Source organism: Peromyscus eremicus, chromosome 11 (genome assembly GCF_949786415.1).
Source record: "Peromyscus eremicus chromosome 11, PerEre_H2_v1, whole genome shotgun sequence".
Classification (NCBI taxonomy): domain Eukaryota; kingdom Metazoa; phylum Chordata; class Mammalia; order Rodentia; family Cricetidae; genus Peromyscus; species Peromyscus eremicus.
Window position 1 is genome coordinate 48,696,400 of NC_081427.1, and position 27,177 is coordinate 48,723,576.

The 27,177-nt window shown below is 42.6% G+C and overlaps 2 protein-coding genes across 12 annotated transcripts in view; one reads left to right on the forward strand and one right to left on the reverse strand.

Moving 5' to 3' along the window:
• Trappc13 (trafficking protein particle complex subunit 13) overlaps nt 1-6,967 on the forward strand; it is a 36,547-nt gene extending 29,580 nt beyond the window's left edge. For 7 of the 11 annotated variants that reach the window (XM_059276150.1, XM_059276149.1, XM_059276154.1 and 4 more), the window contains 4 exons: nt 1,850-2,048; nt 3,202-3,302; nt 6,451-6,601; nt 6,754-6,967. In XM_059276150.1, the coding sequence (XP_059132133.1) occupies nt 1,850-2,048; nt 3,202-3,302; nt 6,451-6,601; nt 6,754-6,861 (559 nt within the window). In that variant the 3' untranslated portion in view covers nt 6,862-6,967. The remainder of the gene's footprint in view (nt 1-1,849; nt 2,049-3,201; nt 3,303-6,450; nt 6,602-6,753) is intronic. The other 4 variants (XM_059276151.1, XM_059276156.1, XM_059276148.1 and 1 more) reach the window with 1 other exon arrangement.
• A 2,963-nt stretch (nt 6,968-9,930) lies between these two features.
• Sgtb (small glutamine rich tetratricopeptide repeat co-chaperone beta) overlaps nt 9,931-27,177 on the reverse strand; it is a 40,554-nt gene continuing 23,307 nt past the window's right edge. The window contains exons 6-11 of the mRNA XM_059276194.1: nt 22,168-22,272; nt 19,320-19,458; nt 19,158-19,220; nt 16,183-16,220; nt 15,868-15,951; nt 9,931-12,853 (exon numbers count right to left, since the gene is read on the reverse strand). Of these exons, the coding sequence (XP_059132177.1) occupies nt 12,742-12,853; nt 15,868-15,951; nt 16,183-16,220; nt 19,158-19,220; nt 19,320-19,458; nt 22,168-22,272 (541 nt within the window). The 3' untranslated portion in view covers nt 9,931-12,741. The remainder of the gene's footprint in view (nt 12,854-15,867; nt 15,952-16,182; nt 16,221-19,157; nt 19,221-19,319; nt 19,459-22,167; nt 22,273-27,177) is intronic.

Consider the following 27,177-nt stretch of genomic DNA (forward strand, 5'->3'; position numbering starts at 1 on the left):
TACTTGAGTAGATTTGGATTTGTTTTAAAATAATAGGTGGACATAAATTATAGAGAAGCTTTAGATGAATCAAAAACGTAGTGAGAAAGTAGAAGTCCCATAAGTTATCTTCCCTGATCAGTTTCTCCTTCTGGTTTTTGTTGTTTGTTTTTTTTAAATGTGCCTTTTATTTGTTTGTTTGTTTTAGAGCCAGGCTCTCTCCATGTTGCCAGGCTAGGCTCAAGCTAGCCTTGTGCCCCAGCTTCCCCGGGAGCATCATTCGCCATTGTGCCCAGCTCTCCTGTCCTGTATTAATGTGGCACATGTTAGGATTGGTGGGCCAATGTTCTTAGAACAAGCAAAAGTCCACAGTTGAAGTCTATGTATGTGACGTACACACCGTAACATTGGACAAGTGCATAACGGCATGTCTGCCATTGCTGAAGAGTTCACACCTACTGTACCTCCCTCTACATAAACACAAAGAGCCTCATCTTTTCTCATCTTGTGTTTCACTGTTCAAAGCACTTGTTTTCTCTCTGTGTCTCTCTCTCTCTCCTCTCTCTCCCCCTCTCCCTGCTGTCTCTCCTCTCCTCTCTTCTTCTCCCTCTCTCCCTCCCTTCTCCCCTCCCCGTGCTCTCTCCCATCTCACCCCCCCCCCTTCTCAAGACAGGGTTTCTTTGTGTAGCTCCGTAGGCCAGACTGACCTGAACTCAGATTCACTTGCCTCTTCCTTGAGTCCTGGCAATAAAGGTGTGTACCACCACTGCCCAGCTGCACTTGGTCTCTAACTTTCATATTTCATCCAGATAAATCTAAATTATCATTATTATCCTGCAAATGATAAAACTGAAACATGGGAAGGATAGCAGAGAAGATATTAGGAAATAAAGATAGGATGAATGTAAACTTGAAAAAAATTATCTACGCATAAGAAGATATGGACATAAAAGTAGACGGTTTTAATTATTGTGTGAAAGGTATACATTGTCTTTCTATAGCTATTTTGGAGAGAAGGAATAAATAAATGTATTATTAGTGTAAATGAGGAAGTAATAGCTGGAGAGAGTGCCTGATTTTCCTAGTAATAATGATTCCTAGTAATTCCTAGTAATAAAAAGTTCGTGTGGTGATGAGATACAGAAAAGTTGATAGTCTCCTCTACTTTCACTGAGAAAACGACTTTCCATTCTTCATCTTTGAAAGCAATTATTGAGATTAGAATGGTATAATCTCAAGGGTGGTAGTGCAGCTAAATGGTTTAGCACTTGCCCTACATGTACCACACCCTGGTTTCTGTCCCCAGCTCCACACAAAGAAACAGAATAACATATATTGCTCTGTTTATAAGTCAGTTACTCTCTGCCCCGCCCCTTCCTTTTTGGTGGGAGGGTGGTACTGGGGACTGACCCAGTGCTTCACACACTCGAGCCAAGTGCTGACCTCTGTGATAGCCCCAAGCCTCTTTTTCACTCTTCTGTTTTGAGACAGTCTCACTAAGTTGGCCAAGCTGGCCTTGAACTCACTGTCTTACCAGGCAGACATTCCTTTTCATTTGGGTTGAAACCTCTGACCACTCCTAGAACTCTGTGCAGTAAATCATCTAATTCCTATCCAAAAAAACTGTGTGGGCCAGGCATGGTAGTACACACCTTTAGCACTCGGGAGGCAGATCTCTCTGAGTTGGAGTCCAGCCTGGTCTACCAAGCGAGTTCCATGACAGCCAGGAGTACACAAAGGAACTTTGTCAAAAAAAAAAAAAACAAAACAAAAAAAAAAAAACAAGAAGAAGGCGAATTAGCCACGTGAATAGTTTTTCCTTCAGAAAGATACTAACAGATTCTTTTCTGTCTATTTCCACACCTGCCAGTGTATCTACATTTGGATCCAGAGGATATTTGCAGCCAATGGATACACGCCAGTACTTATACTGCCTAAAGCCCAAGAAGGAGTTTGCAGAAAAAGCTGGCATCATTAAGGGAGTGACGGTCATTGGAAAATTGGACATAGTGTGGAAAACAAACCTAGGTGAAAGGGGAAGATTGCAGACCAGCCAGCTTCAAAGAATGGTGAGCCTAGAAAGCACTTCAGGGTGGGGTTGGGTGCGCAAAGGACACAGGTGTTTCAACTTGGCACAAAAAAACAGAGCAACATAAAGTCACTCAGATTTCTAGAAAATACTAATAGTTTTGTTGATCGCTGGGTAGAAACTTAGTGTTGAGATTCATGGAAATGTTCAGTCAGATGTTGGTTTCTCTTTAGTATATGGTTTTTGTTTTTGTTTTTGTTTTTTTAACTTCACCAAATAGGACTTAAGATAGCTGCTTATCAGCTCTTCTTATCTTTCCTAAGTCATGCTCACTGTTTATCTGACTCACAGTACATTGAGGTATTCTAGGCAGTGTTCTGAACCTCATAGACTTACAGCACTTGCCCACTGTTTATGCCTTTCTTATGATTGTTTTGAGACAGGGTATTACTATGTAGCCCTGGGTGGTCTGGGACTCAGTGTAGTAGGAAGATTTCCTGTGTCCGTCCCGCCTGGCCTGCAGTCAAGACAAATCTCTCACCCACAGTGCCACAGCCTTTTATAAAATAATCACACAGAGGCTTAATATTAATTATAATTGCTCGGCCATTAGCTCAGGCTTATTACTGACTAGCTCTTACACTTAAATTAACCCATAATTCTTATCTATGTTTAGCTATGTGGCTTGGTACCTTTTCTCAGTTCTGCTTTGTCATCTTGCTTCCTCTGTGTCTGGGGGGTGACTCCTGACTCTGCCTTCCTCCTCCTAGAATTCTTCTCATCTGCTTGCCCCGCCTATACTTCCTGTCTGGCTGCTGGCCAATCAGCGTTTTATTTATCAACCAATCAGAGCAACACATATTCACAGCATACAGAGCGACATCCCACTCAGCAACCCTTTGAGATCAGATACCCTAAGTCCTAACTCTTTCCTTATCTAGAGGCAAGATTCATCTTAATTCTCCTGAGCCTGGAGTAATTATATCACAAACGGTCCAGGTCTGCAGGGTTGTTCCACCCAAGCTCACAGCAGACGAGGTGAGAGAGAGACCTGAGCAGAGCAGCAGTATTTTCACAGAACCACAGCTTGGAGACCTGTGTCTGTTGAGGAAAGGTGCTGGTATGGTACCTTCATTAACATTGAAAGGTTTTTTAATAGATGTACTTCAACTGTGTTACTTTTTTTTTCACAGGCTCCAGGTTACGGAGATGTTAGGCTATCTTTAGAGGCCATCCCAGATACCGTGAACCTAGAAGAGCCTTTCCACATTACCTGTAAAATCACAAACTGCAGGTAATGCCAATGTGTGCAGCTGGGCCTCCTTTCTCCTCACCTAAAAGTACTTGTAAATCCTTTCATTATCCCCCTACCCTCTTTTAGTTTTTTGAGACAGAGTCTCTCTGTGTAGCCCTAGCTATCCTGGAACTCACTCTGTAGACCAGGCTAGACTTAAACTCAGAGATCACCTGCCTCTGCTGCCACACTGCTGAGATTACAGGCGTGTGACTTTAATATATCCTATCCTTTCTTAAACTGAATACTATAACACTGGTAGCGATGTTTATCTATATCTAAGGTCCTAGTGTTTACTTCCTGTGTTCTTATCTCATTCATTAATCATAACATGTGGTGGGTATTATTTATTGACAGTCTATGGAAGAGAGCTAGAAAAAGCCACATTTATACTTCCTTCAAATTTCATAGTACTAAAGAATGAGCTGGCAGGTTCTTATGGGACGACACAGATTGAGAATACTCAGATACATTTCTCTGATGCTTGAACCTGAGCCATATCTTTAATATTAACAAGAAGAAATGTGGGTGTAAACTTAAGAGGGACTTATAGGCCAGAAAAATGACTCTGATTTTTGTCTATTGCCTATTTTCTTTGGTAGTGTTCTCTAAGACAGTCTTGTTTTATAGTCCAGGCTGACCTTGAACTTGTAGTCATCTTGCTTTCTGAGTGATAGGAATACAGGCTAAAATTTTTTGTTTTGTTTTGTTTTTGAGACAGGCTCTCACTGTGTAGCCTTGGTTTGCCTGGAACTGCTCTGTAGACTAGGCTGATGTCAAATTCATAGCAGTCTACTAGCCTTTGGTTCCTGGAGTGATGGGATTAAAGGCATCCACCAGCACAGCCAGCCATTAAGCAGTTTTGGCGGTAAACAGGAGAAACAGATGATAGACAGTTGACAGCATAAGAATTGTATCCCAGCAAAGTTGTCTTGCTAGTTCTCATGTTATTAGTTGGGTATTGCAGTAGTGTTGCAGTGATGAATCCCTTTTAGTATAGCTGCATAATCGCTTTTCTCTCATACTCATTCCAGTTCTTAGTTTTAAGGAAATAGGAAATACCCTTCAAAATTACAGAAATGCCCAATTCTCTATGAAGCTACCATGCACATACTACTACACCTTTGTTGTTGTTGTTCTGAGACATGATCTCTAACCCAGGCTGCCATTGAACTCCCTATAAAGCCTAGGATGACCTTGAACTTCTGATCGCCTACCCCCATTCCCGGGTAAGGTGCTAGGTAGGATTACAGGTGTGTACCACCATGCTGTTCATGAAGTGCTAGGGATCAAACCCAGGGCCTTGTGGATGCTAGGGATGGCTACCAACTGAGCTGCATTCCCAGCCCCTCAGTCTTTTCCACAGAAAGCTTTAGCGTAGTTTTGTGGTAACATCCATGCATTGCTGTTCCTCTTCATCTCTCTATGACTGGATTGTGAATTATTCAGAAGGGACAAATCTTAGTTTACATATAGTGCTTGCCAGCCCTAAGATCTCAGTGAACATCCAGGCAAAGATGTGCAAATGTAGGGTGCATCCAGGGGATTTTTATTTTGAGGGTTTTTTTTTGGGGGGGGGTGTCAAAAAAAGCTTATTGATTAACTGAAAGTACTGTAAAAAAATCTTAATCTAATTTTTGGTGTTTGTTTTAATGTAGCGATTCAGTTAGGTTTTCTAAACCACTTAAGAGTTTCAATTTCCTCATCTATAAAAATCAGATCCTGAATACACACATATGTGGATACAGACATACAACATACAATATAAAAACATTATGGTGGGGGGCAAAGGGAGATGGGGGTGGGGGGAGCCCAGCTGGTGGAGTGCTTTCCTAGGATGTACAATGCCCTGACTTGGATCTCTAGCTGGTAACACCTACCTGTCACACCAGCACTTGAGAAACAGAAGGAAGAGACCAAAAGTTCAAGGTCATCTCCAGCTACAGAGAGAGCTTGAGGGCAGTCCAGAGTACAAGAGACCTCGTCTCCAGACTCTGAGAGGTAGGGTGGCTCAGTGGGTTAGCGCACCTGCTGCTAAGCATGACCTCAGTCTGAGTCCCAGAACCCATAGGGAAGAGGGACAGAGCCAACCCATGCAGGTTGTCCACTGACCCCCACATGCACACTGGCACATGTGTGCCCGCACAAACACACACACACATACACGAAATAAATAAATAATAAAGCAACGTTAGAATAAAAAACTTACTACGTTTTTTACAGAATTTACTGAGGAAATCGCATTGTGCATCTAAAATGGTCTCTAACACAGGGCATTTCTAATGTTTGTTAGGGAGAGAGAAACATGTAAAAGCAAATACATTTTCAATATGTAAGTTAAATTCTAAGTAAATAGTAAAATAGGAGCCAAATCCTAAGACATACAAAAGCTGAAGAACTGAATGTAATGGTCTAGAAATCTAGGTCTAGACTAGGAATCTGGTCTTCTGGAGCCTTCTAGCATAATTTTGTGTAAACTTTAAAAATGAGCATGTGTAAGCTGACCTAGTAGTCCCTGCGTTCAGGAGAGAGACTTCCTGGGAACACAGTCAGGAAACCTTAATGGTCTTTACTTCTGCATCCTGCCGGTCACTTCCTGTTAGCTGCATGCCAAGAACGGAGTGTTTGTCAAAAGGGCTAAACAGACTTAGGTTCCTGTGGAGTTCCCGGTACAAAGAGTAAGAGGCATAGTAGTAAGATGAGATTCGAATGTCTGAAGTCTAGGGAAAAGACAAGGCCAGTAGTCTCGGGCAGCAGGAACCCTGTTCACTAACAACTGGAAAACCACCTCAGCGACAGGCTGTTGGGAGGCTTCCGTGAGCCTGGAGAATGCCATGCCCTCATCATCCTTATTCTGTCTTTTTGTTTGTTTTCATTTGGAACAGTACCTCCGTATAGCCCAGGCTGGCCTCACACTAGCTCTATAGCTGAGGCTGGCCTTGATCATCCTGCTGTTAACTCCCCAGTGGTCCCTGGCTCCTGCATTCCATCTTAAGTCAAATAATGACATGCTCGTTTTTCCCACTCTTTTTCTGGTTTTTATTCTCCTGCACACCCAGAAAGTAAACTCACTGAAAAATTAGAAGGAATGTGATGGTGTCTCCTTAGGAAATCAACAAGATTTATTCCTGCTCTCTGATTGCTTCAGCAGTGAAAGGACGATGGATCTCGTCCTGGAAATGTGCAACACCAATTCTATCCACTGGTGTGGGATTTCAGGAAGACAGCTGGGAAAGCTGCACCCCAGCTCCTCACTCTGCCTGGCCCTCACTCTCCTGTCGTCAGTACAGGGCCTCCAAGTACGTGCTCTTTTCGGTAACCAACGGGGTGGGCTAAATGATCGTTTCTGATCGCCGTATTCTCTCTAGTACTTATCAGGGAGTGAGAACTGAAGTGCCTCTCTCTCTCTCTCTCTCTCTCTCTCTCTCTCTCTCTCTCTCTCTCTCTCCAGAGTGTCTCTGGCTTAAGACTCACTGACACATTCCTAAAGAGAACCTACGAATATGATGACATTGCGCAAGTCTGCGTGGTCTCGTCAGCCGTGCAAGTGGAGGCCTGAAGAAAATTCCCAGTGTTAAATTTCTTGTTAATCACAGAACTGCTCTCTGTATTTTGTCAGCTTTGTGAAATGATCGGTAGCAAAAATAAGTATATGTTATTTAAATTTGTTTTCTGTAAAACAGTTAAATATTAAATATTTGTTGCAAAAAACACTAGTTTTTATCTTGTGAATTATATTTTAAATGAACAGGACGTTTCCCTGTTTTCTACACACACTTCATGTCCTTTAAGTTAACTGTCGGCTTTTGTTTTCAACAAGCTCCAATTTTGAGGCTTTCTGTCTACCAGGTATCTCTTCGTAAAGGGCCGCGTATCGGATGTCTTTGGCTCTGGAAGCAGATGAATTTTCTTCCACTTGAGCAGATGTCCAATAGCACCTGCTGGCTAGAGCCCCTGGGCTACAGTTTACTAATTCAGTCTGGAAAATACTGTTGGCTTTAGGACTCTGGGATTTTCATAATACTTTGTACAGAAATTCAGTTAAAGTAATCATAGTCAACTGCAGTCTTCCCTGGGTGCTTAGTCAACAGAAAAGCCTTCTCTGAAACAATTCAGGTCCCCTTCCTGTAACCTGTTTACTTCTTAACACAGGATAACCATTTTTAGTTGTTCAAAACCATTGTATAGGTGTATGTCTGCGTTAGTGTACACATACCAACACACATCTCACAGACACTCAACAGCAGACCAGAATTGGTTAACTTTTTTTTTTTTAACTTTTATTGATTTTTGCAGATCACACATCATGCATCCCAATTCCACCCATCTCTCCCTCCCCTCATCTGCCTTCCACCCATGCAACCTCCTCCCAAAAACAAAACTGTAAAGAAAAACCAAATAAAGTAAAAAAACAAAACTAAACAAAGCAAAAAAAAAAAAAAAAAAAAAAAGCAAAACAAAAACCAAAACAACAAAAACAAAATGCAAACAAAAAGAAGAATCTTGTCATGGAAGCTGTAGTGCGGTCATGGAGTCACACAGTTAACCCTTTAGTACTTTCATCTGTACTCACAAATGTTCATTGCTATGAGCCATTGGTCTGGTTCGGCCTCTGCTACACCACTGATAATGGGCTCTCACTGGGGCTCCTCTTGGATATCCTATTGTCCTGTGTCATGGAGATCCTGCAGTTTTGGATCTGCAGGTTCGTCCCCTTCACCTGCTCCAACAGTTTATAGATGAGGCAGATGTTGGGGTGGGCTTACTCAGGCCTGGTTCTGGGCCTGGGTGGTAGTTGGGCTGGTCACCCTGCCAGCTTTCCCCCCTCGTCACCACCCAGGGGAGTTCTCCAACACTGCCTGGGCCAACTCACCCAATGCAGCCTGCAACAAGGAACAGGGCCAGTTCTGCTCTCGGGCCCTCGGGTCCTTTCATCCACACTCCTACCCCTGGGGAGCTCCACTGTCCTGCCCCGGCAAGGTGCAGGGCCTTCTCCTCGGTTGCTGTAGGGGGCATACGAAGCGGGAGTTGGGAGAGTGGGGCTATCATCTCTTCTGCTCTCAGGCCCTCAGGGCCAGCTCACCTGCATCTAGACAAGGTCAGCTCTAGTGTACTGCCCAGGTGAGGTGTAGGGCCCACTCTTGCCATAGCCGGTGAGGGACAGGGCTAGTTCTCCAACTCCTGTGATCCTGGGGCCAGCCCTCTTGCCCGCAGAGGGTAGCAAGGGGTGAGAGGGGAAGGGCATCTTTCCCTCATCCATGCCACCACATGGCCGATGAAAGAGGCGGGGTCAGCTCTGCTGTTCCCATGCCCTCAGAGCCGGCTCACCAGCCTCCTGCCCAGGTGAGGGGTGGGGCCATCTTTCCTGACTTTTGGGGGCCAGGTCTCCTGCTGCAGTATCCAGCAAGGAGCAGGGCCAGCTATCCTGGGAAGACTCGGTTAACTTGTAAGAAGGTTAATAATTTTCTAGTTTTAACCTAAAAACTCCTGGAGTTTTTCCCACTGAGAAATTGTTTATTTTCATAATACATATTTAAATGATTCGCAGCTTCATATCTGATTTTTAAGTCTCATATCATGTACTAATATAAAAGTTTTGTCTGTCCATATAATCATACCCATTTGTGTCAGGAACAAATAAAATTTAAAAAAATTAAGGCTTTAAAGCTTAAAACAGCTTTGCAACAGGAATGTAACAAAACATTTGCTGATTGGTCAGGAAAACAAAAATCCATGCTGTTAAATACACCTTATCCTACCTTGACAAGTTGCAATTCTCCAGTATATAATTGCTTACATATATATTTTGTTTGTTTGTTTGTTTGTTTGTTTTTTGAGACAGGGTTTCTCTGTGTAGCTTTGCGCCTTTCCTGGAACTCACTCTGTAGTCCAGGCTGGCCTCAAACTCACAGAGATCTGCCTGGCTCTGCCTCCCATGTGCTGGGATTAAAGTCGTGCGCCACCAAACCCACCCCCAGCCCAGGCTTAATTGCTTACATATTACAACTGCATTAAGTCAAACACAAAACCCTTTTTCTTAAATGCATAATTATTTATTGCCATGACAAATTATTTGGTCCAAAATGAAAGGTATATTCAGAAGGCTTGACCCTCACATTAGTCATGATTGATGAATGTCTAACAAAACAAAATGCAAGCAGTGAGAACTGAAGTTGGTTCCTTTAGGACGACCACGACTGTTCAAGTCAGTCTGTATCAGCATTCTTTCAAGCATCCTCTCATGACTGAACCATGTTTTCATTCATTCAGAATTTAAAAGTTACTCTGCTATATACTTTTAATTACAAAGTCTCTTCTGTGTATAAACAACATAGGTACATACTGTTCATACTCTAAATAAAAGTTAGATAAATGCCATCTTTATAAAGGATCTGTGTCAACTATTATAAAAACTAGATTGATGATTTGGTACAGTAAATGAAATTCCATTTCCATAAAAAGGGCATATTCAGTTTTGCATAGCACGGTAACAGTTTCAGCTACTCCAATGAAATGGGGTCATGGGAGTCAGGCATTCCTAATTAGAATGTATGTAAGTTCAATGCCATCCTGTTTCTCTCAGCAAGTGTATTTTCCAGACAAGGGGGTGGGGGGAGGACGGACCTAGGGAAGTGTCTTAGAATTTTAAGACATCTAGCACAATCAGACCACACAAAAAAAAATCTTGAAATAGCTTGCAGTGTGACGACTGCAATGGAATGGAGAAACCTGAAGAGAAGGTGTACTGAATAGAAGGGAAAGGAAGTAGGAAGCGACATCTGGTAGTATTTTTTCCCAAAGAAACAAACTAAGAAGTGAAATGGAAGATACGCCAGTTCCTTAATTTCATGTAAAAAGAAGAGAGCTACCTTTAGTCAAGGGTGTTAGCACAAGAAGTCAGTGTTCCGAGCCGCTGATGGGAACTGTTAATTCTTACCAGGATATTACTGGTCAAGTGAGTTGCGAACTATTTCTTCCTGTTCTGTTTTCTGAAAGAGTTGTATAGAACAGGTATTAGTCTCTCCTAAGACTTGGATAGAGTTGACCACTGAAATCATTTGAGCCTATTGGGTTTTTGTTTTTCCTGGAAGGTACTGACATTTCTTAACAAAGATGCCTATTCATGTTATCTTCTTCACAAAGACTGGTTTCCAAAAGTTGTTAAATACAAAAATCTAGGGCAACTCGTGTTTTTTAATTGTCCTTTTTGTTTATTTCCTATTGGGGTGTTTGTTTTGTTTTGTTTTTGATGTTTTGTTTCGTTTATGATGCCCAGGCTAGCATCATACTCACTGTGTAGCCAAGAATGATGTTGAATTCCTGGTCCTGCCTCTACCTCCCAAGTGCTGGGATTACAGGTGCACATTACCATTCCAGTTCCATGTAGTACTAGGGAAGGAGTAGCCCAGGGCTTCATGCCAGACAAGCACTACCAACTGAACTATGCTCCCAATCCCCCTAGTTTCCCTTTCAATATCTACAGGATCTGTTCGGTAATACATCTGCTCTTTTTTCTTTTTTAATGCAATGATGGACTTGAACCCATGGTCTCACATACTAGGCAAGCACTTTCACTTTCATCTCTGATACTGTCCATTTGTAGTTTCTGTTTCCTAGTCAACACACTAAGGATCCACCCATTTTATTGAATCGAAAGCATGTTCTAGGATTATTAACATATTCAACACTGGATGACTGGTTTTTAGTGGTCAACTTCGAATATTCTTTGATTGTAGTCATAACCTTTAGGCAACCAGGGAGTATTTCACTCTGTAAAGAACAGTCTGCTGCTGAGTGTAAGCCACCACAACATGGTTCTGTGACAGAGGTTCTCCTCTTCTCTACCAGAACTGTGTTTTGTGTCTGTCCCACGTGAGCCTGAGCCCAGGTGCTTGCTGGCTACTTGAGGAGAGACCTCCAACCTTGTGTTGTTCTAAAGTTGAGTTCTAACTGCATCATGCACTGTTTAAAATGGTGATCTACACCAAATTCGATGACATGACCCTAAACCACAATTTTAATTAATTTCCCACACTTGATGCTTACAGTGAAATCACAAAACCATTGTCTCACAAAAGGCAAAAAAGAAAAGGTTAGTTTTGAAACCTCAAGATACTACATACACAGACTGAGAAGAGCTGTGGGAAGGCCCTTACTGCCTCATTAATTTAAAATTACTTTTTCACCTTTCCCTCATCGCCTGTAAAATCATTACATACCAGTCCCCATTTAACCAAGTTTTTGGTTAATAGGCAAATTCCATTTGAAACTGGACTTTTCTCATCCATCCATCAGTGCTCCTAGAGTCATGCCATTAGTATCTCATGCCATTTCTTCCTACTAACCATATGCCAGATGCATAAATATGATAAGATATTTGAAGTCTCCTGTTATGTTTAAATTGCAATAAATTAAAGGTAAGCATAAGACTGACATGCCAAGCCAAACTGCAGCAGAGGATTACACAAACGAGGAATGTTAGCAATAGATGCTTCTGTTAGCCATCAAATAATGGTAAAGTTAAAAAAAAAAAATCATCGTTGACGGGCACATAATTAAATTCCACTTAGAAATCCCATAATTTGGGGTCAAGTCAGTGGCTTTTTTAAGTGTCACTAGCTACTGCCCTAGGTAAGTTTCCCACCAATGAAACTGTGACAATTAAGCCGTGATAATTAAATAGAGCAGTTGTTCACTGACTGGCCCGACCTGTACCCTTAAGGATCTCTAAATGTGTTTATTTATGTAATTAACTGACCATGCGAATGCTATCAACACTAAACTACAGACAAGATTAGTTAAAATCTATGCAGAAAACCTGAGCATACCACCACTGCTTTCTGTACATTCACAGTATCTTCAAAGCATCACTTGCACCAAATATTGCTTCCTGCCGGTTCTGAAGATCCCCCCGTCACCAGTACAAGCTGCCCTACAGATAGTTCTGGGACCCAAGACAGACATGTGTTACCGATGGTAGCACATACCAAAGCTTCTCTTTTTCTTCTAAACCAGCACAAGAAGTCTTTCCACTGAGTCATGGCCCTCTCAAAACCCATGGGCTAGGGAAACCTGTAGCTAGAGAACTTTCCAATAAATAGCCCTACTATTCAATAAATATACTCTGTACTAAGTCTGATATACAAATATGATGATAAAAGTTTTAAAATGGATGGGCCCTTGTCCCAAGACTGTATTAGCACTTAACAAGGCTACTGATGGTTTTGTTTCCAAAGGAGTTTGCATTATGTTCAAGTCTGTTTGTGATAAACTATTTTCTAAACAGATGGATTCTCTCAGGTTTACACAAGATACTTTCCTCCATTATTTTCAGACATTGTGTAGGGTGGATTTTGTTACTTTGTTTTTGGCTATTATCTACAGGTGGACATATCAGAACCACAAGCTATCTGTACTGGGGGCGAGGGTCCTGATCAAGTCAGGAATGCTCTTCCGTGCTGCTGCTGAATGATCTGCTCCGGATGTGATTTCTCAGCTGCTCTATGAGTTCAGGATTCTGTTGCTGTATCTGCTGAGCAAACTGCTGTCCCCTGCAGGAAAAAGGCAGAATAAACTGGGTGGGACTTTCCAAGTCACAGAATGAATACTCATGCAAAATGAACTGTCGGAAGTTTTAGAACCATAACATAGGCTGGAGAGATGGCTCAGAGGTTAAGAGCACTGACTCCAGTGGTCCTGAGTTGAATTCCCAGCAACCACAAAGTGGCTCACAACCATCTGTAATGAGATCTGGCGCCCTCTTCTGGCCTGCAGACATACATGCAGGCAGAACATTGTATTCATAATAAATAAATCTTTAAAAAAAAAAAATAAATAACATTACCAATATTCCACATAGCATTACTATAAGACAGAGTTTGCATGGTGTGTGTGTGTGTGTGTGTGTGTGTGTGTGTGTGTGTGTGCACATGGTGTGCAGGTGCACAAGCCTAGGCCAGAAGGGATGTCGAGAGTCCTCTATCACTCCAGCCTTTCCCTGAACCTGGCACTTGCATTTTCTTGGGTAAGCTGGAAGCCAGCAAGCCCCAGTGGCCCTCCTGTCTCTGCGCCTTTGGACCTGGAGTTAGAGGTGTGTATGGGATGCCCAGGTCCTTACGTGGGTGCTAAGATCAGAAGTCCAGTTGTCATTATTGTATAAGCAAGTGCTCTTAACCTCTGAGCCACCTCTCTAACCCAACAGACCCCTTTCTGGCATTCCTAAGGCTCTAGGTCCAATCCCAGCCCTTCATTAAACACACTCATACACAGTTTTGAAACAGGATGGTAGTGCACATTTATATTCCAGCAGTCAGGAGGGAGAGGCAAGAAGATCAATAGTTCAAGACCACCCTCAGCTACATAGTGACAAGGACAGCATGGTCTATATACGATCTTGTCTCACACAATAAAGAGTTTAGATAGTTTGTACAAGCTGCCATGAGGTTCCTGGGGTCTGCTCACTTTTCTGAGTGCTGATGAACTTCCTATTCTTCTGTTTTTGTCTCTTTTACTCGGATGCTGGTCAGAAACTACACAGAATTTTCCTGGTACTCTTGGCTTCCCTGCTCTTTCTCTGAAGCCCCCCCTCCCTACCATGTTGCTTATGGTGTTGCTACCATGTGGCTGACCTCCATGCTGGCGTAACTCAAACAGCATGGGTTTGTTTTTTTGTTTTTTGTTTTTTTTTTGATAGGGAAGGGGGTTGTTGTTTGGATTGTTGTTCTTATTTTCCCTTCTCGTCTCAATTCTTCTCTGGACAGCTGCTGAGATTTACAGCTTGACTGCCCTAGGGTTTTTCCTTCAAACTCTAATAACGTGGTCCTTGAGACTACAATAAGATAAGTTTATCACAAATCCTTGGGTTTGTGACTTCAATTACATGCATTAAACATGACAATCGTGCCACTTAAAGATCACTCTAAAAACGCAACATTCAAGGTGGTGAGTGGTTTTGGTTACACCTTAGAAACTGTGGCTTTCTATAAACTTGGCAGTGGCAGTATCAAACACACATTCCAAAGGCAGTGTCTTGAGCAATTCCAACAGACTACAATGTGCTTGGGTGTGTGGGACCAGTGAGAGGAAGCATGGTGTAGGAGGCTTGAGTGAGCTTCCTGAGCGGTCCGAACATGAATAATGTAACATGATTTCAGAACTCCTTTTATTTACTTATTTTTGTGATGCTAGGGACTAAACTCAAATGAGTGCTCTACCACTAAAGTAAAGGGGGTTTTAAGCCAGGTATGGGGGGGGGGGCATGTTTGTAATCCCAGCACACTCAGGAAGATCACCCTAAATTGGAAGCTAGCCTGGGCTACATAGCAAGACTACGTCTCTACAAATTTTAAATATGAATCTGTACCTAAATTAGTACCTATTTTCAGTAGACATATGACTACCACCTAAACCCCAGAGTAGTTAGTCAAGCTACAAAAAAAAAAAAAAAAAAAAGTCTTGGATTTTCATTGGTAAAAGTGAAGGATGAATTGCTTTTCATTTGAGATCACAATGAATGTGCATCAATAAACAGTTCACCAATCCTTAGGGATCCTCTGTAAGTGTAGATGATAGAACTGATATCCCCATGTAAGAAACTGAGGACCCTAACTCAATACTGAAAGTGGCGAAAACTTAGCTGTACATCAGAACTCTTTGGTGGATGGTCTGAGCCCACAGGAAGTTAAGACTTGTTCCTCAGCTCCTCTAGCTATCAGTTATGACTATGCATGGAAACTCCCTGGTTTTGTTTGTTTGCTTGCTTGTTGAAACAAGGTATCATTATGTAGACCTGGCTGGTCTGAAACTCACAGAAATCCACCTGCCTCTGCTTCCCAAGTGCTGGAATTAAAGGTGTGCGCCATCACACCAGGGTTCTGCCTACTTTTACTGCTAATAACTCTGGCTCTCGACTGATCTGTCAGTATGTGATGGTCTCCCGAGGAAAGAAAAAAGCCTGTGAACGTGCATGATTTTTTTTCCCAAAAGATAGAGCTGGCCACATAGTCCACCCTTCACTTTAAAATGTGACTCCTATTTATCAACTTCTTAGAGATTTAATACATTTAATTAGGCAAATCATTTAATAGTAAAAGATGAAGATGAAAGCCTTGACCCCTTAGAGACAGACTGTGTGGTTCTAAACTAACCAACAATCTAGGCTGGTTAGTTTTTGTCAATTTGACACAAGCCTAAACAAAGCAAGGAAGAGGGGATATCGGCCGAAGAACTGCTGCCTCCATCGGACTGGCCTGCAGTTAAGTCTACAGAACATTTTTCTGATTTAATGATTAATATGTGAGGGTCCAGTATACTGGAGGCGATGCCACCCCGGACAGGTGGTGCCCCACTGTATAAGAAAGCAAGCTGGGAGAACCACAGAGAACAAGCCGGCAGGCAGTGTTTCTCCGTGGTCTCTGCCTCAGTTCCTGCCTCCAGGTTCCTGCTCTGACTTCCCTTCATGATGGACTATAAACTGTAAGCTGAAATAAAGCTTTTCCTCCCCAAGTTGCTCTTGCTCACTGTATCTTATTAGTCCGACAGAAAGCAAATGAGGACAAACACTCACGCTTGGATAAGGCTAGACAGGTCCGTTAGGCCTCCCACTCCAGCAGCGGGTCCCCCGATGGCATTTGTCATCATTCCTGACATTCTAGGATAATAAGAGACACACCACGGAGATAAGCATATACTCTTCACAGGAAGGAGAAGTCAGTCAAGTACATCAGCACCGCAGAAGGAGCTGGATCAAATGTTTAAGTTGACCTTACGTTCTAAGTGACCGGAATTCAGTGCACTTTTATCAACTGTGAGATGATATGCTCGGATTAGGAGCCTGACAGAGAGAAGGCAAAAGCAGAAGGAGCCCTTTATTTATACTTACAGCTGTTGAACCTGAGGGTTCTGCATTAAACTTGCAGCCTGCAATTGAAAAACAGTATTGTCCATTAAACTATAGCAGTAATGCTTAGGGATGTTACAAAGATTTTGTAAAGGTCAGAGGAGTGAAACCTGATGAGACACACCCTAACGTTGGGTGGCGTTTTAGTGTGCTCTACAAAGTAAATGGGAAGGTACGAGAGAGAAGGTTCTGTAGAAACTGGTATCAAACAGGGAATGTGAGATTACAAACAATAAAAAATACACTGTTAATGAAGGGCATTGCCAGTACTGAGCAGATCAACGGACCAAGAAGGAAAAAGGGAAACCTTAAAACTATAAAGATCTTGTACTTTTTTTTGTTTTTCGAGACAGGGTTTGTCTGTGTAACCCTGGCTGTCCTGGAACTTCCTCTGTAGACCAGGCTGGCCTCGAATTTGGGGTTAAAGGTGTGCACCACCACCACAAAGGTGGAGATTATGTACTCTTTTTTTTTTTTTTTTAAGATTTATTTATTTATTATGTATTCAGTGTTCTGCCTGCAGGCCAAAAGAGGGCACCAGATCTCATTACAGATGGTTGTGAGCCACCATGTGGGTGCTGGGAATTGAACTTATGACCTCTGGAAGAGCAGCCAGTGCTCTTAACCGCTGAGCCATCGCTCCAGCCTGAGATTGTGTATCTTAAGGAGGATGACACCAAGGAGCTGTATGCAACTGACTGTGCTATGGAGACCAGAACAGCCCTTTGTAGCGGGCTGGAGATGAAGGAAGGCCTCCCTGCTTCCTTCACAGAGAACAGTGGCAGGCCAGCAAATCCTCAGAACTCCATTTTAATCAACTATCAACCTGGTCCTTCTGTTATTTATTTTCTTTATAATTTTCATCCATTTCTATTGCTTTTATTTTGACATCACTGAGGATTAAACCCAGGGCTTCTTGAACACTAAGCATATGTCCTAACACTGAACTATATTCTCAGCCCTGACTTTACTTATGTGTTTATGTATTTATGTATTAGAGCAGTGCTGGGAGATCAAGCCTAGTCCTTCAGGAATGCTATCCAAGTGCTCTGCCACTAAGGTCCACCCACAACCCGACCCCGGCCCCTTTGTAAGAATCAAAAGATGTGCTTTGAACCCTCGTCTTCTGCAGCTCCCACGTGGGGTTGTCACACCTTGTTTTGGTATGTAACAGCTTAGAGACTAAATTTAATCTGAAACTAAAGTCCATTTTCATATTCTGTTACAGTAACATAACCTGAGAACAGAACTTGCTCATAACTTAGAAATGAGCGAGCCAGGTTTTCGGACACCACAAGACTTAAAAGGGGGCATGTGCCTGCCGGCAAGTAGGCAAGAAGGCCAACTGGATTGAGAGAGGACTGTGTTTTTCGGTTGAACCAAGGATTTGATGACTGTAAAACACATTTCTCTGAACAAAGATGAATAGGAACTGCTTCCTATTTCAGGAGCATAGCACAGGATGGAATGTTTGTGTATTTTGTTTTGAAACAGGGTCTCGCCTATGTAACCAAGGCAGGTCTCAAATTCCTGGGTAGGCAAGGCTGACCTAAAACTCTCCATCTTCTTTCCTTAGGCTTCCAAGTGCAGGGGTTGCAGACATGCATGACCATGCCAGGCAGCAGAATGTTTTCGTGCAAAACATGCAGTCATTCACAGGGTACTATAGACCAAGGTAATATCCTATACCCACTAAGTACTGGACAGAATCATGATTGTTTTCCAAGACCCCTAAGTTCTTTTTGTTGATTTGAAGAGCAGAGGGAAAGTCTAGGGTGTTGCTTAGTTCCCTGGGATGCTGACGTCCTCAGTTCAGCCTTCAGCACTGCATAAACTGAATGTAGTAGTGCATGCCTGTAATCCCAGCACTCAGGAGACAGAAAGATCAAAACTTCAAGGTCACCTTCAGCTACATACCACATTTGAGGCCAGCCTGGGCTACATGAAAGACTGGTTTTTTTTGTTTTTTGGGTTTTTGTTGTTGTTGTTTTTTGGGTTTGGTTTTTTTTTTTTTTTTTCAAGACAGGGTTTCTCTGTGTAGTTTTGGTGCCTGTCCTACATCTCGCTCTGTAGACCAGGCTGGCCTCAAACTCACAGAGATCCACCTGGCTCTGCCTCCCAAGTGCTGGAATTCAAGGCGTGTATCACCACTGCCTGGCCAAGACAGACTGTTTTTAAAAACATAAACTCTTAGAACAGAAAGTAGGCAACAATACTGAGGGGCAAGCTTGGGTAATCGTTATAATCAAAATCCTCAGACATAAATTGATAGATATATCTCCCTAGGACTAGTTTTATATGACATTGGGGTTTTAAATTACATTTAGTGATTGATTGATTGATTTAGAGAGTGTGGGGTGCATGTGTGTGTGTGTGTGTGTGTGTGTGCGCGCGCGCGCGCGCGCCACTGTGCTTGTGTGGAGGTCAAAAGGCACCTTGTGGGAGTCAGTTCTTTCATTCCACCATATGGATCTCAAGAATTCAACTGGGATCACCAGCTAGTGCAGCAAGCACTGTTGTTATCTTTAGAGCCGTCTCCCCAGCCCCAGACAGTGGTTTTTAACCTTTCACAGATTTGCAAAGTGGCAATCTAATGAAAAAATACGAGTATTGTCTTATAAAGTACACAAGTCACATAAACATTGACTTTTACATTCCAGTTTAGGAAAGCTACAGTCTTTCTAAGATCCACCCTGGCTTCCCTCCGAGGTGAAGCACCTCTGTCTTTGCCTCTGCCATACACATCTGCCACTTACCACAAACTCCTTCATTTCTGAAACATTTTGGAGCCTCCCAGTTCCTTGGGAGATGGATGCAGGAGAATTACTTGAACCCAAGGGCTTTGGGTCAACGCCAGCAACTACTGAAAAACTGCACCTCCTTAAAAAGTATGGCAGAAAATGTTTGCAAATATATAGTGGACAGCAGCCAGTAGATCAAAAGGAAAGTATACTCACCATGGTGATGAACGCCGGGTTATTTATCAAGCTAGCCATGTCAAAGCTCAGCCCAGTTCCTGTCTGTAAAAAAAGTTATATCTGAGATTCATTTCAGCCACTATGATGTCAATCAACTGTGAAGGACAGATGTACTTCATGGATGTCACAGTGACAACTTACAGGACTAGCCACCTCTCTTAACTTCTGTTCTGCTATTTTCAGATTTGACTTATAGGAATCATTTTCAGGATCAAGATCCAGTGCCTTCTGGTAGCTTGTAACTGCCTCTTCAAACTTATTCATGGCGGTGAGGGCCAGCCTTAGGAAACAGAGCAGAGTTATACGACAGCACAGCACGGTATCATGACGACAAATGATATTCAATTCTAATCCCGATTACACTGACTCCCTCATTATACTGTGGTTCAGAGAGCTAGCAATAAAATTCTCTCTAACTCCAAGACTCTATAAGCCTGAATTGTCTCTTTCTGTTTGATTGTTGTCTCGCACAGGTCAGAGACGAAACATATTTACCTTTCTATTTTCTTAAGACCGACGTGTAATAATTTGCTTTATGAATCTCTAGGCTGAGCCAAAGAAAGATCTGTGCCAGCAATCTTGTGATCATGTAAATCCATGATGCTGACACCATTTCCAAGGATTCTTATAAACCAGGAGTGTCAAACCTTTTGACCTTATAATAATAATAATAACAACAACAGATGTGTCAGGCTGCATTCATCGCTATCTTGGAACCATGCAGCCCACAGGATTCAGGTGGGACACCTCTGCACCTAAATACTGTGTACGTCAAAGCATCCCACGTTCTTCCTTCCTAAAAGAACTTGACCAATAATAAACATTAGTCTCGTACTTTTTTTTTTTAACTGTTTCACTTCCTACAGCTTTTTAAAACTATTGATTTATGTATTAAGAGGGAGGCATGCCACGGGACAAATACGGAGGCCAGAGGGCAACCGTTGACTTGCTCTTTCCCTTCACATTAACGTGGGCTAGGGGACTGAGCGGGGAGCATCAGGCTTCCACAGCAAGTGCCTTTCCCTGCTGAGCCACCCACTGGCCCCAGTTCCTCATCTTAAGGATCTCTTGTAATTCAAATAATAAATTACCATCACAGGCACAAGTCTACGCATTATTAAATTTCAATGTTTACCTTTCCCGACCTATAATTTGCTTGAAAATCACATCAGAATTAAGCAGTAATAGTATGTATGAAAAGATAGTATTGAGTGTCTTGTTTGCTCTAGGATTGTTTTTAAAACAAATTAATTTAATCCTTTCTTTTCTGGATCACCTGACTGACTTCTTATGTAGATAAAAGAAGAAATTCTTAAAACCCAACTAGTTTTCTATTAGTCAACCTTGAAGAACCCTCAGCAGAGTTTCCAATTAATTGTCAATAATTAGTGAAAGCCTACTATGCACCACGTACTATTTTAAATATTGAGCATTCCACAGTTTTCTGGCTTCTTTTGGTTTTTTTCGAGAGAGGGTTTCTCCATGTAGTTTTGGTGCCTGTCCTGGATCTTGCTCTGTAGACCAGGCTGGCCTCGAACTCACAGAGATCTGCCTGGCTCTGCCTCCCGAGGGCTGGGATTAAAGGTGTGCGCCACCGCCGCCCGGCGCATTCCACAGTGTTTTAAAAGTTCCTAACTTTAAGACAATTCCACCTGAGGAGCACAGGCAACAAGCATGCTTACAGAACGGGTAATATTATGGAAAATGACAGCGGAGTTGGTTCAAAAATGGCCACACCCAGAAGATGTGACTGACAGAAAGTAATTAGAGAGAAGTTTCAGGAGGATTACCCAGACCCAGCAGTAAACACAAAGAAAGATGTAGGTGTGGTATGCTTAAAGTATAAGACAAAAAGGCACACAGATTGGAACACAGGAAACAAGGCAGAGAGATCATGGCTATGCTAGATCATACGGGACCCTGTATAGTTCAGACTTTTTAACTATAGTTGTAATAGAATGATTTGCTATGTTTTGAGTTATGCCCTGGGGGTTTGGTGGGCAGGTTTGAGACAGGGTCTTATGTGGCCCAGGCTGGCCTCAACATTGCTATGTAGCCAAGGATGACCCTGAACTCATGATCCTCTTGCTTCTTCCTCCAAAATGCTGGGATTGTAGGCGTGAAGTACCAAACCCAGTTTATGCAATGCTGGGGCTCAAATCCGGGGCTTCCTGAACGCCGGGCAAATGCTCTATCTACTTAGATAACTCAGCTTGTTTGGATTATGCTCTAAAAGGTTTACTCTGGCTTCTCTGTAGAGGATAAACATTGGTGAGGTGTAGAATTGAGACATAAAAACCAGTTGGGAGGTTACTAAAGTAGACTAGGTAAGAGGTGGCAATTTGGGGTAGGCTTATAAGCAAACTAGTCAACAACTGAATCCAAGATATGTAAGAAAATGAGAACAGACTAGAAGTGCCAGCAGATGAGATGAATGAAAAACAACTCAGCTTTTGACCTAAGCATTGGGTAGAAGAATGTCGGGGAAAGATTTAAGAAAAGAGCAAAAGCTGTTTGAAACACATGAAATTCAAAATGTCTATTAATTATTCAAACACAGAGATAAAAATTAATGGAATATATTGAGTATGGAGTTCAGACAGAATTTAAGAGATCCAATAGCACATACAGTCAATTCTCACTCACAGAAATTAAATCTTATAAAGTCTCCATGAACACAAAACTAACAAACACTAAATAATGGTTTCCAGGGAAACTACACAGTTAGGGACCTATGAACCTTTTTTGTGTTTTTATGGCCCAGGCTACGAAGTGAGTTTTCTCACACAGGTTTGTGATTTTCTCCAACAACCAGTCAGTCGTGAAATGCCAGCTGCTGACCTCATTCTCAAGTATAATCATTTCCTCCACTTTATTACATTTATTTATTATCGCATGGAGTGCAATGTTAGGACATTCAACATCAAACCTTGACAACAGCATACCCGACGTCACTTGGCAATACTCTGGCCATTCTCTGAGCACTTACCCCATCCTTCCATAGGCCTTGCTGTATTTGGAATCGATAGCAATTGCTTTCTCACAGTCCTTTATCGCATCCGTGTAGTGACTTAATTTGCTCTGAGCAGCAGCCCTTAGAGGAAAAAACATTAGCATCAGGCAGCTTTCAAGGCACCAGTCCAGGCTTTTCAGGCACGAAACTGCACAGTTCTTGTCCTAGTTTTTACATCACTCTTTATAAATTTCTGAGTCAAACTGCCTAATTATACAACAATTTAAAAACAGCTTAAAACATCAGAAAAAAATACGTAAGCGTCCTTTTCCCCTTCGCTTTACAGAAAGGACAAACGTGTGGGTCATACACCCACCTACCTATTTATTGCCTCTCAATTTGCCTGAAATGCAAACTGAAAATACTGGGGCATCTGGACCACTAGAGGGGCATAAAAGAGGGTAGTTGCTATGGATTGGTCACTTTAATAGGAAGGTTAACGCATACCAAAATTCTCCAACCCATTCATACTTTCTCTCATCCATTCGCTTCTGATGCAGACTAAACTTTGTTTCTTTCAGTCTCTCGAAGGTTATAACTTCCCACAGAAGACCTCAGGATCTACTTCAGCAGAAGGCAGGAGAGCCCAACTCTAGGAACACAGCATCTGCCTCGGTAAACATCTTAGTAATTATGACCTGTCAGTAATAATAATGCCAAGTAGGAAGAGTTCACGCAGATGAGAAATGGGGAGGAAAGGGAGAAGCCCTAAGATTCATCCTCAGAGGCCAACAAGAAGTATCAGCAGCAGACAAAGCTGGATGAACTCAGGCACCAGAGCCAGAGCAGGCGATTACACAACCCTCCAAGGGTTCTCACGACCCTCCAAGGGCATGCTGTGACCCTTCAAACACTGTACCTCCAAAACCTGAGATCGCTTCTAATAATAAAGGCAGGAAGCTCTTTGGGGGGGAAGTAGTTACAAACTCAGAAACTGACTTTCTTCAGGTTCTTGAGTCTACAGACAAAAGTCCACAACACAACAAACATCTCCCACTCTCCCCAGCTTGCTAAGCTCACCCACAACCTGAGAAGCACTTGCTACCTTTATTCTTCTCTTATTCTCAACGTTTGTCATCTAAATGGCCCAAACTTTTTGTTTGTTTGTTTAACTACCCAGTCAACCTTCTGTCTTCCTTGAAAATAATCAACAGTAATTACAATAGGGACTTCCAAGCCTCTCTAGTAACAAACATGGAAACAAGAGAACTGATAAATGTGTGTGTGTGTGTGTACCTATGTGTGTTCATGTGTGGCAGACACCCTCACCTTCGACCTTGAGACATGGTCTCCTTCAGCTTCATAAAGCAGGGTAGTTGGCTCTGAGCTTCTGCAGAGTCTCCCGCCTCCCCTCTTATCCCCAGGGGCATGCTGGGAATTCAGATGCTAGCTCTATATGGTTCTGGGATCTGAACTCAGATGCTTGGGATCACCAGCCTTGTGAAAGAAGCGTTTTTTACCCTCTGAGACAGCTCCCCAGCTATGACTAAAACACCACGCTCCTCACTGACCTCATCAGAAGATGTGGCCCCCACAAAAGGACATGAAAGAAGGAAACTTGCTTTTTTCTCACTCTCGCTGGCAAGTTCATCTATCTTGTTCCTGAGGCATTCCTTTGCTGGTGTAAGAATCCACTTCTTTGGAATTCCCACACAGACTGAAAATGGGCAGCTCTTTGTGACTTCCCTGGGACTCCAGGACCAGACTGGGACTGCTGAGACATCCAGTCTCCCAAACTGGACAAGTACTCGATTCTTAGCCTTTCTGTCAGGAGACAGCCATTGTTGGACTACTCAGACTACAGCCTATAAGCCTGTTGTTGTTGGTATTTCACTCTTTTAGGGGCCCCACCACCCAGCTCCCACATAAATCACACATAGAGGCTTATACTTAATTATGAATGCCTGGCCTTAGCTTGGATTGTTTCTAGCCAGCTTTCCTTAACTTTAAATTATCCCATCTTTTGCCTCTGGGTTTTTCCTGTTCTCTTACTTCTGTAAATCTTACTCTTACTCTGTGACTTGCTGTGTAGCTGGGTAGCTGGCCCCTGGAGTCCTCCTCCTTCCTCTCTCATTCCTAGATCTTCTTCTTCTCTTCTCCTTTTTTTATTTCCTCCCAGATTTCCCCTTGTATTTATCCTCTCTGACTGCCAGCCCTGCCTATTTCTCTCTCCTGCCTCACTATTGGCCATTCAGTTCTTTATTAGACCATCAGGTGTTTTAGACAGGCACAGTAACACAGCTTCACAGTTTAAAAAAAATGCAACATAAACAAAAGTAACACGCCTTAAAATAACATTCTACTATAAATCATACACACACACACACACACACACACACACACACACACGGGATATTTTTTTCATTCTATCAGTTCTGTTCCTTTAGAGAACCCTGACTTATACAACCACTATTGTTTTCCATCAACAATGAATGTCCCAAGTCAATGGCCAAATGTTAGTTAGCTATCCATGAATAGTGTTCTATAAAACCGGTCCTTCGGACAGGCAGCTAAAAGTGACACTGATAATCCTAGACATTGAACTGGGAATACAGATCTTCCAAAATTTCTGTAAGAAATAATCATATCTAGTGAAGATTAGCTCTGGTAATGATTTTTGGAGATCAGCCTTCACAACTAATATGCATATTAATGGCTGGCACACAAATAATCCAGAAAGTAGATTTTGAAACAAGAGACTCATCCTTTCACTAGACATGGTAATGTATGCCTTTAATCCCAGCATTGGTGAGGCAGATTTATGTGAGTTTGAGGATAACCTGTTCCACATAGCAAGTTCCAGGACTACACAGTGAGGCCCTGTCTCAAGAAAAGAAAGAAAAGAAAGAAAAGGAAAAGACCTCATGTTGTTGCCCAATTTGACCTTCTAACCTATAAAACGTCCATAACTAAAACTCTGTGCCATTACGGTAAGGAAAGGATGAAGTACATCCTCAGAGAGAGCTCCATTTCTGACCACCATAGAAAACTCTCACACATTGGTGATCATCGTAGTTCATATCTACTAGCGTATTCTGCCCAAGGTTTAAGTTGCATGAAGAAAACCAGTTCAGACAGTGAACCAATGCCTGAATCCTGCCAACTCAAGTAGCCGAACTGATAATTACAAACCTACTAACCAGAATCTCTTCTAGAATTGACACTTCCTGAGAAGCCGAAGGTGAAAGATAAAACTTAACTGTGTGCCTGGCTCTGGCTGTAAACAAATCACTTCACCTGAAAGTTGTGTGTGCCTCCTGCTTGCTCTCCGCTGTATGACCACTCCAGGCTTCTCCTAATGGAACATTCTAACTCAGCTAGAACCGAGTATCAAACCCAGATCTTTGCACACACTACGCAAGTGCTCCACCACTAAGCTAACGCATCTTTTGGGGACCTGCAGGGACACAGACACTCTCTGAGAATGATGGGTACAGCATCCTTGCTCTCAACCGTGCTAGAGTCCAGGGCAGGGAGGGGGAAGAGAAAAGGCTAGCTGACTATACAGAAAAGACAGCAACAGTTGATGGTACACTTGTCATCCCAGGACTCAGGGGGTGGAGGCAGGAGGATCAGAAATTCCAGGCCAGCTTTAGCCACAGAGTGAATTCAAAGCTAGTCTGAGCTATATAAGACCTTGTCTCAAAACAATAAAAAAGAAAGAGGGAGGGAGGGAGGGAGGAAGGAAGGAAGGGAGGGAGGGAGAGAGAAAGATGAGAAAAGATTTTTTTCGTCTTTGACTTTGTTTGCATTTTGATTTTCAGCTGTCATTTTGAGTCACTATCTTGTTATGTAGCCAGGCTGGTCTTGAACTCTCCTTCTTCAGGCTGGTCTTGAACCTCTCTAGAGCTGGGATTACAAGTATATTTTACCATGCCTCTCAGAAAAGGTAGCTTCGAGTCTACCTCTCTGTCAACTATTCTTCATACAGCTTAACTGAGGCCCTTCTACCTTAGAATAAGATCATAAAAGTTTAGAGTTTATTTTAAAAATTAACATACCATCTTTTTTCTCAATTAAAAGAAACTGTAAGTGGGAGGAGTCAGACATGGTACTGGGCACTAGTCCAGGTCTTCGCACATGCTAGGCAAGTACTCTACTGCTCAGCTGCAGCCCCAGCCCTGTTCCACCCCTTTAGCTTCTTTTTAAAATATAAAGGTATATGGGGAAAAGGAGCATGGCTGAAGAGTCTCTGATCACTGTCCTCCCATGCTGACAATGGGGAACAAAGCCAGGAGATCCAGCTCAGGAGAGAGTGTGCCTGTGTTTCCGTGTGTCTACGTTTGTGGGCACACACATGCCACAGGACACGCGTGGAGTTCAGAGGACAACGTTTGGGGGTGGTTTTTCCTACAGCAGGCACTGTGAGGACTGAACTCAGGTCATCAGGCTTGTGGGCTAGCACCTTTCCATGAGGAGCCCTCTGGACAGTCCTGTGCTTCAATCCTGACAGCTTCAGGTCACAGACGGCAAGCTAAGGTGAAACGTGGATTTTAGGCCTGGAAAGAAAGCAAAACCAGGATGCACTGAAGCCTCCGGCTTATAAAGCCAAACATGTCAACTTCCGCACGCATGACAACGTGTCTGTACTATGCTTCCACTGTCTGGTCACGGAGCAGGAATAGTGAACTTCAGAACAACAATGCAGGCAGATAGGCCATGTCTGTAGACGTCTTCCTTTCCCTCGCCTTTAGAACAAAAGCGTGAATATCACTTGTGTTCTATTTGTACAGAAAATAAGGCAGAAAAACTCACAGCTAGTGCACATTTCCTCAGCCATCGATAATCGTTATAACAAAATCTATTCTTAGAGCTGAAAAAAGCTGTTTTTAGTTTTGGAGGGGGTCATTTAGTTGATTTAGAATTTCATTTTTTTTTTTTTTTTAAGATTTACTTTTATGTGCATTGGTGTTTTGTCTGCAATGTATGTCTGTGTGAGGGTGCCCAATTCTCTGGAACTAGAGTTACAGATAGTTGTGAGCTGCC